Source organism: Centruroides vittatus, unplaced genomic scaffold (genome assembly GCF_030686945.1).
Source record: "Centruroides vittatus isolate TY-2023 unplaced genomic scaffold, ASM3068694v2 contig_2604, whole genome shotgun sequence".
Taxonomy (NCBI): Eukaryota; Metazoa; Arthropoda; class Arachnida; order Scorpiones; family Buthidae; genus Centruroides; species Centruroides vittatus.
Window position 1 is genome coordinate 185,399 of NW_027121655.1, and position 20,313 is coordinate 205,711.

Below are 20,313 nucleotides of genomic sequence, written 5' to 3' on the forward strand. Positions count from 1 at the left end.
GATCGTTTGTTTGTTTGCTATACATTCCTAGTCCGTTCGACCAATTGCTACGAAACTCGGCAGTTACATTCACACACCTAGATAATGTCATACACACCACCTCAAAATATGTATTGCATTTTTGTGAATCAATTAATTCCTATCACAATGTTTCCAATTTTTTAGTGGTGATTTTGCCCCTGTACGTCACATTTTTCCTGTTTACAATAGAGTCGTGTCGGTCATCTATCTAACTCCGTTCTGGGAAAAATTTTGAGTCGAAGTAACGCGACTTCCGTTTCAAACCGGAAGTTCGTATATAGTTAATCTGGGACTCTTGCCCTAAGCTTTCCGCATCTCGTCTCGATTTTTATCTATATAACTTCTTTCTCGAGATTAAGAAAGTATAGACGACAGACGGGATGACAGTGGGAATTTATAGGTCTACAATTTTTTTCAAATTGCAGCCCAATAATTTTTCTATAAACGAAATATTTACGAGAACATACTTCTCACGTAGTTTATACAATCTGTTACCAAACTTTAAACAAGTTTTATTGGTAATAACTGCAATGACAGATATTGTTTCCAAAATATTAGTACAGCTTAATAATAATAAATCGTGAATCGAATTGTTACGAGATGTAAACTTAATTTATACTTATATCTGAGACTCTAAAATAAAGAAGTGAATGATAAAATTAAGTGAATATTTGGTCCGATTTTCGCTAATTTTGATTGGTTGGCAGATTACCGTTTGTTATTCGGTTGTGAACGGTACAGTTTCTTAGAGTTAACATTAGGAAAAAATATATTTTAAAGAATTTAAGATATATTTTCAATTGTTTTCTACTTGACCACTGAAATTGTGCCATTTCGTATCATCCGAGTCTCTCAATAAATATGACAATTATAGGCTAAAATAACCAAACTCTTTGTAGTTATATAAATCAAATACTATCGATATAATATAAACATTAAAACCATACAAAGGTTGGAGACCGCTGGCTTTGAGTCCTACAATATCTCGGTCTGCGGCCGGATGGCCGAGCGGTCAAGGTTAGCAGCCTGCCGCCCTGGGGGACCCGGGATCGAGTCCGGACGGGTCGAAAAATCCCCAGGAATTTTTCGGGGGGGGTGGTCCGTCCGGATATGTCGGTCCCCGTCCTTCACCACCCGGCCGCCCCATTGTGGGCCTGGCCGAACCCACAATGGGCTTGCTATAAGAGGACCTCTTAGTGCCCACTGGGCGGAAAGAGTTACAAAAAAAAAAAAAAAACAATATCTCGGTCTGCTACTTTTAGCCCAATCTTGCAATCCCGAAACCCAGCCGTGTTTTATGAGATAAGAGAATAAAAGATAGTCCATAGGTAAGATGACGCCCGAAAATGTATTACTGTAAAAGCAAAGCCATTATGACCAGATTAGCGCTGTCTTGGTCTGTTGTTCTCTTTTAGTATTAGGGCACTTCGATCTAAACAAAACTATTAACGTAAACACATCACAGTGCAAACAGAATTTTCACTTCGAATTTCGAAGTAGCCGTATTTCGAACTAACCGAATTCCTTAAATTGTAAATCTCTATGTCCCCGACCGGGACAAAAGTAGTTACGAACTAATGGGATTTCGGACTATCCGAGTTCGAATTACAATGATTTGTAACGCATCTACCTTTTTTATCGGGAGTTTTGTTTTAAATTCCTACTTTCATGTTATTAATTTTATCATTCACTTCTTGAAGTTATATTTTAGAGTCCCAAACATAACTATAAATTAAGTTTACATATCGATACAATTCGATTCATGATTTATTATTATTAAGCTGTACTATTATTTTGGAAACAATATCTGTCATTGCAGTTATTACCAACGATGTAGAATATTCTAACTCGTTGCATTTACACAACACAAATACCACGCTACCTTGACTAAAAGGAAAATGGCGGATTTATGTTCAATTTTGGATTTTCCTCAAACATAACGTCGCTTCAGCCACTCTATGTAGTATATTCTAGTTCGTTGGTTATTACAAAATCTTCCGATAATAATGATTCAATTTCTTATGACTCACCTGTAGAATTTATTAATTTAAATAAGACATCCTTATCTTCGGAAGTGTCCATTTGCTAGAAACTTTTACAGATTAGTCTTTACCACACAACCAGGTGCACAGGTAGACACTAGGCTTTTTTACACCACTCTTTATTCTACAATATCTTGAACGCTGATACGCAGCTCATCTGTCTGCTACAGAATAGAATTTTGAACATACATCAATCATACTACAAATTCACTATAATAGTAATTTTAAAAAGTACCTTTATCTTTCATTTATTATAGTGGTGCAAACTATTATAGACACTTTTAAAACACATATATTCACCATTAAAATTATCGTGACAGACTACTAAACGGCACTCAACATTCGCCGGCACTACCGGGTTTTTATTAATTAATCTCGTTCTTATACACTTAAAAATTATTTAAAAAAATTTCACTTTGTTTTTTAATACAATAAAATATTCCTTTTTATATTTACGTGTTATATATTTTAACATAAACATTTTTAAAAAATACTTTAACCTTTTACTAAGCTTTCACGATTTTCTTTTTACCGATCCTCTAATTTGCATGTATAGAATTATGTTTAAAATTTCCAATGAATTATAATCAACTTATTTATACAACTTTATAGTATTTTTAACCAATTTTTGGTGAATATATGACTTGAGATGACGAATTTTGTTGGTGGAAAATCGTACAACACACTCGTGTTATCTACAGTGCCATGACTAGCTTTTCATATGCCTTATGCAAGATATTATTTTTAGCTCGTCCTTTCTGTAAAAAAAAAAATATATATAAAAGGGTTAATGTTACCTATGGTATCAAGATGGCGGTTCGTCTCTGATTCCAGCAAATAGAAGAAGGGAAACAGTGGAGACGCACGTTTTAACCTAACCTAACCTATTCTAATAAATTACCATAATTATTACCAACAAAATTATTAGAATAGGTTAGAACGTGCGTCCCCACTGTTTCCTTGCTGGAATCAGACGAGCCGCCATCTTGGAACCATAGGTAACATTAAATTAGTTTTCCTTCCTGACAATATAACATCACCGATTCAGCCGTGCAACCGAGAAATTCCAACTTAAAGACATACTACAGCAGTGAAAATGCATGCTAGAATTTTAGGATAATTAGATGATAGCAAAGACGAACTGATACAACTTTTATCGCTAAAATTCACTTCCTAATGCTCTATATCTTTTGACAATGTCGTGGAACAAAGTGTTTGAGACTATTGAGAATTGTTTTAATTAAAAAGAGCAGCTTTAAAAAAAAAGGAAATAGGCACAGGTTCTGAAAAAGAAGTCTCGCCTGTTGAAAGTAATCATAAATAATACTCGAGATGATGTCAAAAGTTTAAATAATCGTTGGCAATTGTCAAGGAAAATTACGATGTCTGCTATGATGACATCGTCAAAAAATGCCAAATTGTTATTGAAGATTCATGCCGTTTATTTCAGTAAAGATTTAATTACATGTACAGTACAGCGCATAACTTTAAAATATGATCATGATAATATATACACAAATGTGTGCAATGACCAAATTCGTAATCGCACACCAAAAAACAAATACGATAACTGTAAACGGTCAATGTCCCTCTTTAAGAGATAATAAAAACAAGGTGTCGTCGTATTCAAAATAACAGACTTACATCCACACGTGTACTTACTGTTACTCTTAGAGTCGTGATCCTTGAGGTCATGTGGATATGTAAATCATGGATTTGTTTTGAATGATAACTCAGTCAAATTGTTTTTAGTATTAAAAATTGAAAATACGTTTAACTATTATCACACGGAAGGTGTTGAGAGCATCTTTTTGTGTCCATCGTGGATTCAGCTAGGCACATAATAGGGAGGCAGGGAGGTACGAGACACAGAACGATATAATCGGATTTATTTTAAATGAAAAAATTCAAATAAAACGAGAATATGTTTATATTTTCATCAAAATTTAAGTCTAAATAATAAGAGAGAAAAGCTATTCGTCATAAAGGAGCCGTCCATTAATTACCCGTACAGTTTTTCAGTCACTTCACCTGTTGTGTACAATGATGTACTTTTGACAAATCCCGTCTTCTTTAATTACATGTACAATAGTTCAGGAACCCTCCTGACATCATATCTCATAAAAATATAAAAATCTCATGCGAGATAATTATCAGATTACATAAAAATACAAGGCTGAATCAAGCATTATTTTTGGAGCAGAAATGTGACTAACAAACACAAATAAGGGAAATGATCATGTCAGAAATGAGATTTCTGAATAAAGCAGCAGGATTTATTAACTCCATCAATAGGAATTAACAAGGAATATTATCTGTATCTTGGAACACATCAGTTCATAAAAACTATAAATAAATTCACATAAGAATTAACTAATTATAAACAAGACTACTAATTAAATTTGTTTATCAGTTGTTAACAATAATGTATATAGTATTAATTCATAAGTCAATCTATCAAATTTTCTGTGTAGAATGACTTAAATGCTGCATATTAATAAATGTTACATCTTTATCATACATTTAAACTTAATACTAAGCTTTCTTTGTATTAATTATCATAATTATTATGCAAACTTTTGACTTCTAAGGATAAATAAATTATCAACTCTCTCCATCATTATATATTACATATATTAATTAATAATTTATTTTGGATACAAGAAAAAGTCTTAAAGTAATCCATACAATTTCTTCAAAATTTTACACACAATGAATTTGTGTGTTAAAATTATGGAATTAATTTATGTGAAATTACAGAATCCATATGAAATATTAAATTATAAATTTTCTTATAAATTATTAATAATATAAATTTATAAAGTTGTAAATTATTAGTCTTATTATTGGAAACTTCATTTTAAATGTAAATTTTCCTTAAAGCAAAATGATTACCGAATTACATCAGGCTATATTAATGCTATTAACTATATTAATGTTATTATTTTTTTATTAATAGAATTAATATAGCCTGATGTAATTCGGTAATCATTTGGCTTTAAGCGAATAGTTTAGGTTTGTAGATGTTTATATTTGTATAAATTTTCTTTTTTATTGAATTAGGTTCCTTCATATTGGAGACCGTGGAATGTTATCATTCCATTTAATAGGATGACACCTCCTACGTCCAACCCTCCAAGAACATTGATTAAAAATAATCAAGTCCTTAGTATGTGTATATTTTAATCCAAAATTTTAAACAATAATAATCTCTTTTCATTCAGTTTTATTAATTAATTATCTTTATTTTCAGAAGTGTGTGTTCTAAAAATATGTCCACTTCCTCGAGGGCTAACTGAATTCAGAAGAATGAATTATCCATAATTATTAAATCAAAATGATCTTAAAAAAATATGTAAAAAATCTAAAAATAAATTTTATCAATTTATTATTAGTTTATACAAAACTAATAATAAATTGATAAAATTAGCAAAATATCTGAAAATTTATAATTAATTATAATAATTTAATTTATAATTAAGTCAGAAATAAAACAAATAAGTACAGCATATGGCATGAAAGCAATTTCAATATTTGATTGGTTTCATTTTTTCTACAAAATCTCAAAATATTTCAAAATTAAACTGTCGTTAAAATTTTTTAAAAATTACAACTACAATATCAAAATTTTATTTCATTTTTTCAAACTTTTGTATGAAACTTTTAAATCGTTATTCTGATGTTAATAAAATTGGTGTAAAGGTTAACGTTAGATACTTAAAAATGCTTATTTAAAAACTTTCGGTCCGCATTAAATGGTTTAAAATATTTACGTACATACACGCACAAACTTTTCTATATAAGATGAAAACTTTTTAAATTGTTAAAAAAGTGACACACGTTAATATTAAAAATATTAAAAATTTATTTATCACGTTTCCAATCTTTTGATCACACTTAGTGACTTGGGCAAGTCGAATTTCTCATTTTATATATTTTTAAACTTATTAAACAAATTAACAATGTTAAATAATGAATATTGACAAAAATAAATTCAATTTTAAACTGATAAGAAAATTAACAAAGATCAAACAAAAGAAAGAAAAATATAAATTCATTTATGTAGATGATATATTTTCACGCAATTTTACTTTTTTCTGGTAGATTTGTCCATAATTTAACAAGAATGATCGCATGACAAATGTGTAGAAGTAAGCTGCTAAAGTCTGTAGATGGATAAGTGTTCCAGGCTAATTCAATAGCACCTAAAATACATAATCTGAAATAATAAAAAATTATATACAAAGTTAATTTGAGAATATTTTAATAAGAATCTATTAAACATTCCTACATATAATGAAAATAAACTTAATACTATTTAAATTACATTTATTTATAGTTTTTACTATAAAATTTTAATATTTAGAAGTTTGCGTATTTATTAATACTTACTTGGATACAGGCAATAATGTTGTAGACCATAACAAATATGGTAAAGTATGGAAATACCAGACATAAAATTGATAATGAAGAGATCGACTAAATGCTATTCCAATGAAATTTGATATAAATAAGGGCCATAAAATTTCTAAATCGAGATGTTAAGGCACATTTCAAAAATTTAGTTTTGTTGATAAAAAATTAAAAAAATAAAATCTTTGATATTTTTTATGCAATTTCCAATCATTTAAAATTAGTCATTAAAATTTGATATTCAGAATGTATATATAATGATTTATATGTTGTACAAAATACTAATAGGTTAATATTTATTTCTGTTTTACACAAGATAAAAAATATTGTTCTATTAAAAGATAGTTATTAAAAATATTTGATTTAATTCCATGGCTTGAAATAATTGTTTTTTGTTAAATACTTTTGACTTTCAATATTCAATGTGAAGTACATTTTATATAATTGTTTAATTTAACCCACTTAATGTATACTGAAACGTTGCGCTGTTCTGAAATGAAATTCAGGCAGACAATATGTTTAATTACGAATAGTGTTTAAATCTACATATTTCAGTAATATATTAAAATTTCTAATTATATGAGCTATGACAGAGATGAGAAACAGTTTTTAATCAGAAGGTCATCCTGTTTTAGAGGGATCTCATAAGGATACATATTATATTGCAGATTACAAAAGTGTTTACATTTAGCATACACAGACAAAAAGTATACATATAAAAAATAAAATATAAATGTAAATATAAATAAATAGAAAAAATTGGAAAAAACAAAAAACATTTCTGTAATTAATTTATCTTAAAAAATAAAGAAACAGCTACGATAACTAATTTCTATATTATACTATCTTATATTTTATCAGATTGCCATTAGAAATCCCTAAAGATTACACATTCTCCATCTCTAAGCGACAGAATATAGTCTACATGTTTTCTAATAAAATAGCTAATTTTAATCAGATCAAATATCTGTGTATTAACTGAATGGGCTAATCTGTGAAAAAATTTAATTATTTTCCTTAGTTGCACTTCCAATTCATACAGTAAGATTTATAAGGAATAGGTTAGTACAACCTATTCCTGACCTATATGAGAAATACTTTTTAGGACTTCTTCCATAAATTAAATTTTACATAATTTGAAAATAACTAATAAATCATTACTACTACATCATTGATATAGCAAAATTTAAAAAATCATATAACATCAGAAGATAAAAGAAAAAATTATATCATAAAATCATAAAATTTAAAAGCTTTTTCTGGCAATGAAATAGTTAAGTAGCAGACAAAAATTATTTTAATATAAGATTATTATTTTAATTGGTTGATTGATCACATTATCATAAAATTATACAGAAAGTGTCTTTGCAATTGTACCAAAAAACTTAACACAAGTTTGAAATGATCTAATTCTGGCTTATGGAAGTCAGAGACTAAATGTATTTGAATGTTATTTGCTTATTAAAATCTACATAACAGTATATACTACTAAAAGTAATCACCATATCTTTATATTATTTCTTATCCCACTCAGATTCTCATTCAAATATATTCTTTAAGTTATTTTTCTATATGTAAGTTTTCTCTCACAAAATTAAGCTATTTATAATGCATATTCTTATTTCTTAATCAAATATATCTCCTTAAAAACTGAAAAATGGAAACAATTGATTTTTATATTTAATTATCTCATATCAATTAAAAGTTATCAGATGATTAAATATATAAATTTTTTACAAAATCAAATAAGATCCTTTGAATTCTATAGCTATTCATAGAAACAGTGGCAGTTTCCAATACAGTGGAACCTCGCTTAATGAGCACCTCGCATAACAAGTGATTTGCATAACAAGCAAATCAAATTTTTTTTAAAATGACTTGCTTAACAAGTTACGAGGAGAGGCAAAGTCCCGGATTGTGCACATGCTCCATCATGTTATTATCTGTGATTGTTTTGTTTTCTGCAAATCAAATTTGCATTCCAGGTTGGTTCATTCCATGCTAGAAGAAAAGATGATGATGATTCACACTCCTTAACAATGTATATTGTATAATTTTCTTTGAATAAACATTATATGTAAAAATACCGTATTTACTCGCGTATAAGACAATCTTGCATACAGAACAAGGTGTGACTTTAAAGATCAAAATAAAGAAAATTAGATTTATTAATACAATTCTAATTTTATTTTGTTTAATCACAAATAAATTATCATCAAATGCAAGTATTAAACAAACAATTATACAACCATATTTTTGGCAAACAACCATATTTTCTTGACGTTATCACCTTTTGTCTACTCGGACTCGCCCTCTGACGCTTTGTTACAATTCTCCTCTTTTTTCACTCTTACTCCACAAAGCATCCTCCTCTGATCCATCAAGTGAATTTAAAATGCAGTATTTCCTGAATGACTGCTATCAGCTTTTGAAAAATGCTTTTTCATGCACCTGATACCCATGTAGCAAAACCAAAAGATTATAATGCATGTGACAGGGAAAAGTTTATTTTTAATGATTCAGAATGTACAAATATTCATTAAAAATACCAATTTAACAAATATGAAATAACTACATTTTTAATCATTGCTAAGTGACCAGCTATTTTCAGATCATCTCTTTAAAAGCGACATTCACCTTGATCTCGATAACACTCTGCTATAATGGCAGCATGAACTATACACAGTTCACAAAAATTATTGCAAAAACGCAAAGGATCCTTCGCTCATGCGTATAGGATGACTAGGTTTTTGAAACAGTGAAAAATGAATAAAAATCTCATCTTATATGCGAGTAAATATGGTATTTGAGTATATTTTTTGGCATGGAATGCATTATCGTATTTTACATTAATTTCTATGAAAAAAATTGTTTCGCTTAACGAGTGTTTTGCATTACGAGTAAGGTTCTGGAACGAATTATGCTCGTTAAGCGAGGTTCCACTGTAATATTAATATTGTAGTAACAGTAGTTCTGTACAAGATCAAAACAGGTTTAAAATACTGTGTATTAAAATGTTTAAAGTTTAAAATATATTTATAAGGATACGATCTACTGATAATTCAGTTTCATTTTTCGTTTTAGACCACAAATTTATGTCATTATATCTGAAATTACAAATCTGAAGTTTGTATTTAAATTTATAATAAAAAATCATCTTTTATATTAATAAAAAAACTAACAAGACCAATACTTACTTAATCCATTTATAACAGAATAGTACAACTACTATTATATGCATCAGTAATAATGATATATGAAAATATTTATTGAGAAAAATGTTTTCAGGTAAAAACCTCCAGTTTACTGTCCATTCATATAAAAACACTCGTCCTAAATTGAATGCTCCTAATATATATCCAAATGGATTAGTTAACAAAAAAGGAAGCCCTAATATTATCTGTAACAAGAAAATTTAACAATTATAATTCAAATTTTAATAATTTAATGCTCCTATATTTATAAAATAGATAATTATGATATTAGACTGCTTTAATTTTCACTTGGCATTATATTAAATGCATTAATGTATTTATTGTTTAAAGTATCATTGTACAGTTTTAAATGATTGCAACATTTATTTCATTAACTGAGAGTACAATTTGACCTATCTTAGGGGCAATCCATTAATTATATGTAGAGTTTAAGGAAGAGAAGCAATTGCAAAAAGTACATTATCATATATAATGCAGAGGGGAGAGAAAGTCACAGTATTGTCTATGTGGACTTTTTTTAGTGGTATTAGTGGCATAAAAATTTGTTCTTATAGATCTACTTACTAATCATGTGAATAAACTATAAGTATCATAATCCAAAATTACATAATTATTAATTTAGAAAATCCAAAACAGAACACTTCAAAATACAATTAAAACATCTCCTGCATATCATATATAATCAGTTATACTATATAAATTATATTCTTCAAAAATCAGACTTTGTAGTCTAGAAAAAGTTATGAATAACAAAATATCTCTTAAAGTATGAGAGTTGCAGGTTTGAGCTCTTCTCTGAACTATTTTTTTTCCAAAATTTATAAATTAATATAATTTATCTAATCATTAAATTCCATATCAGATGGCAACATTCTGTAAATTCTCTTTCATCAGCTTTATTAATAATATTAAATTATTCACCCCAATTATCAGAACTTTTGTCTTTTTTTAAGTTTCTTATCTTGCAACAAAAGTAATTTAACATTAAATATTTAATTTTGTAATAGAAGCCTTTACAACTATTTACCCCAAAAATTATGAAAAAACTGTTTGTATATCATGTTACTTTCATATTAATTTCATTTAATTATTTAATCTTATGTTGATAAAAGCAAAAATTCAGCAAACAATATTATGATTACATAAAACTTCAATTTACTTTTTATAGTATCCAATATTACTATTTTTACTCAAAAGAGTTAGTTTTGTTTGTAAAAATGCCAATTTATAACAGGGATAAGCATCTACAGACTTTGCTTTATGATGTAATGCATAATGATATACACGAAATGTTTTTGTTTACATTTCATGATTAGATAAAATACTCAAATCTAGCAGTTTTCATTTTATCATACAATTTAAATGTGGTTTGCACTTGTTACAAATAAAATGTTTTTACTAATTGGAATAATTTCAATTATTATTAATTCTTAGAATTTTCAAAATATTTTTGAGATATTTATTTACTTTAATATTTTCTTGTACAACAATTATCTTGTACAACTGTAATATAGAAAAAGTTATCATAAATGTCTGTTTACATTTAAACTAGTTTTTCTATTAAGTATGCAAAAGTACAGTTATATAAAATATAACAAAAAGTAGATCATATAATAATCTTAACAATAATTAACAGATCAACAAATTTATTTTTTATACAGGTATTTATTAATTCTTTATAGATTAGAACAGTGACATTCAAGTTGTGTTCAATTTACTGCAGCATATAACAATATCATTTATGTAATGCTAGAGTTGTGCAAGTATATTACTGTAAATGTATTATGTTAAAAATATGAAAAAGGCATCATTTTGAAAAAACTTTAAATGCAATATAAACAAAAACCAAACAAATTGAATTAATAATTTCAATAATTAAAAATAAAAATCTTTATAATCCAGCAGTAATTATTTATAAGGAAACAACTGTTTTCAGTCATCTTAAGTAATAATTGTCAGGTTATAAAACATAAATTGTTTAAAATACAAATGCTAGGAAACATCTCAGTAGAGCAAAGATAAATATTTAACAGTTACCATAAATATAAGAATAAAGAATAAATAAGAAGAAAAAAAATTAAATAACAAATAAGATTTAAATGTAAAAATCTAATGAATTAAATTATATTGTTAATTTTTAAATTTGTTTTATTTTTATCTCTCTTATAAATTACTATTAAATAAATAAAATATGTTTATATTACTTGATTAAGTATTCATCTTTGTTCTGTCACATACTTATGTTCTATGGCTTTTTCTATTATAAACAGTTTATGTTCTAGAACCCAATGATGACTATTTAAGACAGCTGAAAACATTTATTACTTTATAAATAATTATTGTTGTGTTATAAAAATTGTGTTTTGAAATACTTGAATTACAATTTATGTATTTTCATAAATAATAAAATTAGTTGCATAACTTTCCTGGCTGTTACGAGGTTTTATTAAAAAATAACTTTTATATTGTAGAATTTCGTCCAATGGCAATCTTATGTAAATTAATTAGAAGACACAGTCTGTCCAGAAATGGAAACTTCCATTTATTCACATCTTGTGTTCCAGAATACTACATTTGACGACCTGACTTTTCTTTTTAGGCTGCTTGGCTGTCAAGTTTAAAAATATTCCTTTAAAAAACACAGAAAAATCCAATTAAAATTACAGATTTAAAATTGGAACTGGCTGGTCTTACAGACATCATCTTTTTCATTTCCATCCATACCACTTGGGGATGTTCAAGCTTTTATCACGCAGCTTAAAAAGGAAGGTGGGGTCATCAAAAATATTTGTATTCTGGAACACAAGAAGTGAATAAATGGTGGTTCCCATTTTTGGACAGACTGTGTCTTCTAATTAATTAACTTTTATATTATTAATCATAATAAATAAAATTGTGTATGGCATCATCTGTTATAAATTTTTTTATAAAAAACTTTTTGTATATTATTACTTTTCCAGTTGTTATATATAATGCAGGGAAAGTATGGCAATTGGTCAAAAAATGATCCCCTCTAAGTTGTTACATTTTTAGACTCAGGAGACCTTGAAACATCGAGAAATAGAAAAAAATTTGGGGATTTTCTGTATGTGTGAGACATGATTTTGTTCATCCTCTGAAACTTAATAACTCCTGTGCTTTTTGTCAAAAATTTCTGAAATTTTGAGGAGGTTTATTCATTAGGGAATTGATGCTATTAAAGTTTAGTGATTAAAGATCAAGAGAGTGGGAAGATAAAAGTGTTGTGTATATCTCTAATAAGGTCAGACTTAATAACAATTTTATTCATTATTAGCATTTACAATTTTTTATAAAACCCATCCCTACGCTCAAAATTAAGCTTTTTGCCATTTTATAACTAATAATATAAACATTATTTTTTTAACAAAAACTCATAACAGATAGCACCACAGACAATTTTAATTTTGTGCTAAAATATCTTACTTGTAATGTTTTACATCAGGAACGTTATACAAACTGTTGCTAGATTTTTTTACTATCAAATTTTAATGTTCAAAAATTTTGTTTTTAGTAAATTTGTTTTTAATAATTATTTTTTCTGTTATTCATATTCCAAATCAATAATGCAGAAATGTCTAAAATTAAAACTTACCTGTATAAAAGCACATAGAAGAAGATTCCATATTGTTCCATGCAAGCCATTTGTTCTCAACAATAAAATTAATAGCCCAGGTGCAAAAAGAAGAATATTCATTTTCACTGATACAGCCAGACTTAAAGAATTGCAATAAATGAAAACTAAATTTTGAATTTAATTTCTAAATTAAAAAAAAATTTTGTCAAAGTTACCTGTAAAAAGTGCAACCTAAAGACCATTTATTAGCTATAAAACAATTCACTGCAGCATATAACAGCAACATAGCTATAGGATCATTAAACAGTCTAAGGACATAGATTGAATGAATGCGATAAGAAGTACAGCACATAAAAATTAGTGCATATGGTGGAATCTATAATAAATATTTTATTAAATTATCATCTTTTGTCAAAAAAATAAAAAAATAAAGAATTTTTATTGTGTTAGAAATAAGTGATTATAATGACTTACCTTTTTATTTTTAATATAAATTCGGAATACCATAATCACTGTTAACAAATAAAGAAACATATACAGATATTGAGCAGTTAAAATCTCTCTTCCATATTCGGTGAAGTAATAAAATATTGTAAATATGGCAACAAATCCTGCAGGATATCTAAATTATTATAATTAAAATAATCAAAATTTGTTTTTTGAAATAAGAACAAATGTCAAATTAATAATTTCAACTTACACTAAAGGACCTGTATCTCCTTTTAACTTTGTATAATCAAAAGTTCCATTAATTACACCTTCAACTTCCTGCATGTATGCTTTCCAATCAATTTCCGTATCTGAAATTATTTATTTATATTACAGAATTATATATATTTAATATATTCAGTTTTATCAATTAAAATAAATATACGCAGGAAAAAAATTCTACTGAAAATTGCTGTCAAAGCTAAAATAATGTAACTACATTTCATTTGTTTTATTTTATGTGTTTGTTAGTTATTTTTAATAATCTAATATAAACTTTAATTTTCTGTTCATTAATATTTTGAATATTTTTATTTATGATTTCATGTTAATTGTTTTATTTTAAGATTGTAATTGGGCTGCAATTTGAAAAAATTGTAGACCTATAAACTCCCAATGTTGTCCATCCGTCTGTGTTTTCTTAATCTGGATGGAGTTAGATAGATGAAATCTGAGAACAGATATGGAAACCTTAGGGGCAATTAACTACCGTATATCTCGGCGGATAAGACGACCTTCAGATAAGACAAGGTATAAATTTTCATCAAAGTTTTATAGTTTCAGCTTATATCTGTCCTATAAGACGACCCCAAACTATCAACGACCTATAAATTTAGTTTAGAACAACGATCATCATTTGAATAATAATACTGTATAGCGTATACAGAATTATGCCCTATTTGTAATTTTTCAAATGAACAAATGTATTTTCTTGCATCTGGTAGCACTGCTTTGTGATTGTTGCAAGCATTCGCACTGATTTGGCATTTGGGTAATGACCTTGACTATTCACAAAAATGTCGTATGGGCTATTCTATTTTGTGCACATACCCTACTCGCTATTAGTAAATAATTATGGTTTGTCTGTTTTTTATAATGGTTTTAATTTATATAAATTTCAATCTAATTTTTTGTATCTGTCCTATAAGACGACCGTGGATTTTGGGGGCCGTTTTTTATGATTCAACTATTGTCTTATCCGCCGAGATATACGGTATATATGAACATACAAACTATATGCAAACTGGAAGTCATGTTGTTTCAATTCAAAACGTTTCCCCTGAAAGCATTAATAGATGACTGACATAACTCTATTATTAAAGAAAAAGTATGATGTACAGGGATGAGACACTACAGTACCAATTTGAAGTGGAGAGTATATATTTTAAATTAAAAATATGATTAAAAATTGCAGCCCGGCATTGGGACAATGTCACAATAAATAGTTGCTCATTTACATTTGACTTTTTTAAAACATACAAAATACTTGCAACTTACATATTTAAAGTATTAATTCCAGTTGAATTACTTATTATCCAATATCCTATTTAATTTAAAAATTTGCTTCTTGTCATTCTGTTGAAATTTAATGTTATCAAGCTTCCATATTTGCTTCTAATCTAAGGACTTATCACACCTTTTGGAGAACGTTTTCAATTGGACACAAGAGACTTTTTTAGCTGTTCTACTTTATTAATTAAATATTAAAACTGTCCAAAATGCTTATTTAATAAAAGAAAAGTCTCTTAGTGTCCAATTGAAAACATTATCCAAAGGGTGTGAAAATTGTCAGGTTGGAAACAAATATAGAAACTTGATAATATTAAAGCTAGTTGTTTTTTGTTTATTTTTCCACAATATAATATCTAAGAGAAGTTATATGCTAGGTACAAAAAAAGCATTCTAATCCATTAAAACAGTTAAATGATGAGCATTTTTTCCTTTTGTTCTGTTCTATAATCAAATATTTAAATGCTATATTTTCAGACTACAGAATAGTTTGTAATTAATGAAACAAAATAATTTGTAAGCTCAGATCTCACTCCAGATTAATTTTTTTCTTCTAGAATAACCTAAATTATTAAATTAAATTCTAAATTAACACAATTCTTAAACTTGTAACAAGATGGCAACCTAACTGCCTACCTTAACACAAAGTATTTTGTTTTGTTAAATAATTTCTAGTCTATTTATAAACTGAAAACTCAGCATTTAAATCAATAAATTAAAATTAAAGCTTAGTTATTACTGTTATTTGTAGTTTTTTGGTATAAGAGCCTTCTTAGATCAAAGACTATCAATGCATGACAGAAGTATTAGGTTAATCTTTAACTATTTATGGTATTGTATATAGGTTTATGCTTCATAGATAGGTAAAAACCTGTAGGATTTTGGTCATTGTCGTCCAATAGCATTTGCAACACTATCTTCATCTGAAAAAGTTTATTACTTTAGATAGTATTCTCTGGTTTTGTTGTACTGAAGGCAGGTTAAAAGTATGTGACAGACAATTAATGTATACTGGTTTTGATTCCATTGTCAGTAGGTAACTATGAGTAAATCTCATTCTTAGTCAGGCTGTTTTTGTTGTTATATATGCATACATATTATTTTGGATAATCATTTCTCCTACATTTCATATAACATTTAAATACATGTTTTTTCCTAGATTTACTAATTGATTCTTTTATGTAATTTATTATTCATATCAAATTGTGCTGGTAAAACACATATTTTAAGAAAGCATAAATATGTTATCATAGTATTTTAAAAATAATATATGCGCATTACTATATTACTTTATTTTACTATAATAAATTATTTATTATAATTTATTATTATTATATAATTATAATTATTTATTATAATTATAATTTATTATTATATTACTTTATTTTACTATAATAAATTATTTATTATAATTTGTTATAGTAAAATAATTTAAATAATTTATAGAAATTTGTGAAAAATTTGATAAAAATACATCTATTACTTCAATCAACATTAATTTTAAATGTTAATTTTATTTTTAGTAGTTTCACTTTGCTTTTTTTGTTGATCACAAAGTAATTTTTAACTATTGCAACTATGGTATCCTTTTTAAAATTATCATTATTATTATTATTATGATTTGAGTGTATGATGTGTTTTTAAACAGTTAAATATTAAAATAAAATTAAAATACATCCAAAGAAAGAATTAAGATTCAAACAGAAAAAACAAATTTGAATCTGGATAAGAACCAAGCCCACAAACATTAAGTTCTTGCCAAATAAAACATTTTGTCTATCTAGGTCATGGCTTTTTTCTTCAAGTAAAATGTAATTTATACAATAAAAGTTATGTTTCATATACTTAAAAATGTAGTTTTAATAAAATTCTCAAGTAAACATTTAAGAAATTATTAAAATTGATTTAAAAAAAAATAATCTCTCTCAATCTGGTGAAAACTTATAAAATTGTTTCTTTGGCAAAATATATAATATTTCTTTAATTCAGAATAATAGAGTGAGTATAAATAAAATGTACTCAAAGAAATGTTTTTCAGTTTATAACAAATCTTAGACATTATAAGTATAAAATGTGTTTTATCAAGGTTAATTTGTATTTAAACAAAATTATTTAATTTTTATACAAATTCTTTAATAGTATTCTAATTATTTCCTGTTACTCAATAAAGATGTTAGAATTGCATTTGCTCAGTTGCATAAAAAAGTGTAAAACACTTTCGGCACAATTCTAGATCTGAATGAGGGGGTTGGGACTTTAACAGAGCTGTAGAGCATACTGATAGGAACAAAAAAAAGTCTAATGAATCATGGCTGTACGGACGACCCTTCACGCGATATAGGCCCCCAAAATGACTCTATGTCAACTTTTTATGTCTACATCAAATAATATCAAGTTTATTGTTACCTTACAATTTTTACATTAAACTACAAAACTAAAAATTGCTTTCCAAATTTATTTTAATATTGTTTTAAATAAAATATGACTATTTTTGTGATAAATGTATTTAAGATTACAATGTAATAAGTACCAAATAAAAATCTTCTCTGGAATGGATTTAATGTTATTTTTATATGACTTTATCATCATCAGTTAAATGCTGATCCAAAGTCTCTACTTAGCCCAATTTTCAACGGTCAAATAATCTGATACAAAGGACAAATATTTTTTATTCCCACTGTATGAAATAAAAGAATAAAAAGTGGAAATAAAAAAATGATTTAATAATAGGTAAGGACTGCTATTGTTTATTGTATCAATCTTACTGTTGAAAATTGGGATATGAAGAGACTTTATTATCAGTTGAATGTTGATCCAAAGTCTTATAAAAATAATTTAAGCTTATTAAATAAGCTTAAAGTTATTAAGTACAGTTTTTAAGTATGTAGGTCCTGCCTTCTGCCTATATATAATTGTCTAAACATTATAGCTATTATATTTAAATAAAAAAACATATGCATATATATTATATAAATAGTATGCAAAGAAGATGCCCAAGGAACTTACAAGGAACCTTAGTGATGATGATAACATTCACTATAATTTCTGCTAAAATTAAAATGATTGCTGCAATCCATAGATAGTTCGGATTCAAAATTAGGTTTTTTTCAGCGAATTCTTTCTTTATAATCCTCCATAATTTCGTTTTCGCTTTCTGCAAGCTTTTCTTCGACATTTCCACGTCGATATACGGCTAGCAAGGGGGCTGCCATCTTGGATGTTACGAAAAGGCGAAACGATCCATAAAGAAAAGGAAAAAATATATATAAATTGTATTCATTATTTTATTGTTTTAGAAAAGTTTTATTTGATATTTAATGTGAAACGTCTTATTTAAATATTTAATTACTGCAAGCTTATTTTATTTAATTACTGCATTGAAACTATATTTTTTTCGGTATTTTCAATAAGCCAAGCTGGCGTCTAACTGAAGATCATTTGTCTGTAATAATAATTCTGTAAACACTGTCTGTCAGTTATACTTTTCAAATAAAATATCCACGTGTCATATAGAGTTGAAACTAAAAAATATTTGGGATCTTCGAAATAAACTGCAATTACTGTAATACAGTACTGTCTAAATCAACTACAGAAGGCTACAGTTAAAGAACCAATAAAAACAAAATACTTACCTTTTTATACAATATTTCAGAATGAATTTTTCTTCCATAATGTACCTGAATCTAAGTTACCAATTTTCACATTGTAGGCTACACAGTGGAAAAAAAATTAATAAAAAAGAAATGTATTATTTGTCAGAATTGGCTTGAATCAAATAAAGTAGCAGCAGTTCAATTTCCTAATAAATTAATTTTTTGATAGAGAAAAATTAACTTTGCCTACTGAATGTGCTACTATTGCAATTGATTATAGCAGCTCGTGTCTGTGAGGACGAGTAAAAGACTCGAGACAAACTCGTGCAATAATCCGCTATAGTTTATATATTACATACGTATATACCAGGCATGGGCAAATGCGGCTCTTTTTGAGTTACATGCGGCTCTTGCTGAAATTGCTCCTTCCCAGCCTTACTATACTTACTATCCGCCACGACAGTACAGAACTGCGGCTCTCATGCATTTTGCAAAACCTATATTTCGGCTCCCACTGAACTCTTGCTTGCCCACCTCTGGTATATATCAATACATTAATATCACGTCTGAATCTTAATTAATTAGAATTATTTGAGTTCATTCATCGTCTCGTTTCTCTATTTTCACACATGTTTCGTGTTTTCGCAGTCAACAGAATAGTACAATTTTTAAAGTAATTTCTTTATCGAACACTAAAAATCGTCGAAAAGATTAAAATTATCATATATAATAAATAGTAGGGTTTCTCATTTCCCGGTCTTTTACTTGTCCCGGTATTCCGGGATAAAAGTGAACTGTTTCCCGGGATCCCGGGAAATTCCGGGACAAAATTAATTATTTTTAAGATATACAAAATATCATGAAATCAAATAATATAATTATTTTTCGTTTTTTAAAGTAATTTAATTCGTTCTGCAACCTGCAAAATCATATTAATAATGCTGTGTAAGATATATATTAAAAATTACCTTTGAATTACGTAGAAATTTTCACAAATAGAAAAAAACTTATTAAAGTTTGCTGGAAACTGCATACAACAACAAAAAATGACTTTGAATTGAGTTAAAAATTTAAAGAAAAATGAATTTAGATCAAACTTCTAACTTAGAAGGTAATTTTTGATTTTTTAAATAAAATATAATACAAAATATTGTAAATTTTTATAAGATTTTAAAAAGCAAAGATGGTCAATACTCCGATCACTCAATCTAATTCTTATTTTAGTAATGAAAAGTCTTGCTACTGAGAATGCCTTTTCCGATTCAATTGATGTGATTGGAATCGTGTTTAATGCATTTAAGAGAAGACAAATATTATGTGTTTTTCACCCGTATCCTGAAAGATTTCTAGTTCGTTTTCGAGATTGTAGTACTTCTTTTGTTCCCTAGTATTCTTGATTTGTCTACCTCGACTACTTTAATAGAAACATCATAGCC

General features: G+C 27.2%; 1 protein-coding gene across 1 annotated transcript; it reads right to left on the reverse strand.

Annotated features, from left to right (window-relative positions):
- Nucleotides 1-5,910: 5,910 nt before the first annotated feature.
- On the reverse strand, nucleotides 5,911-18,495 carry Alg3 (Alg3, alpha-1,3- mannosyltransferase). Its single transcript, XM_067266032.1, has 9 exons — nucleotides 18,291-18,495; nucleotides 13,987-14,086; nucleotides 13,761-13,908; nucleotides 13,502-13,662; nucleotides 13,305-13,425; nucleotides 9,674-9,876; nucleotides 9,525-9,583; nucleotides 6,456-6,591; nucleotides 5,911-6,282 (listed from the first exon to the last, which is right to left on the reverse strand). Exons 1-9 carry the CDS (start codon nucleotides 18,457-18,459, stop codon nucleotides 6,141-6,143), a joined length of 1,239 nt encoding a protein of 412 aa, XP_067122133.1. The 5' UTR covers nucleotides 18,460-18,495; the 3' UTR covers nucleotides 5,911-6,140.
- Nucleotides 18,496-20,313: the final 1,818 nt, after the last annotated feature.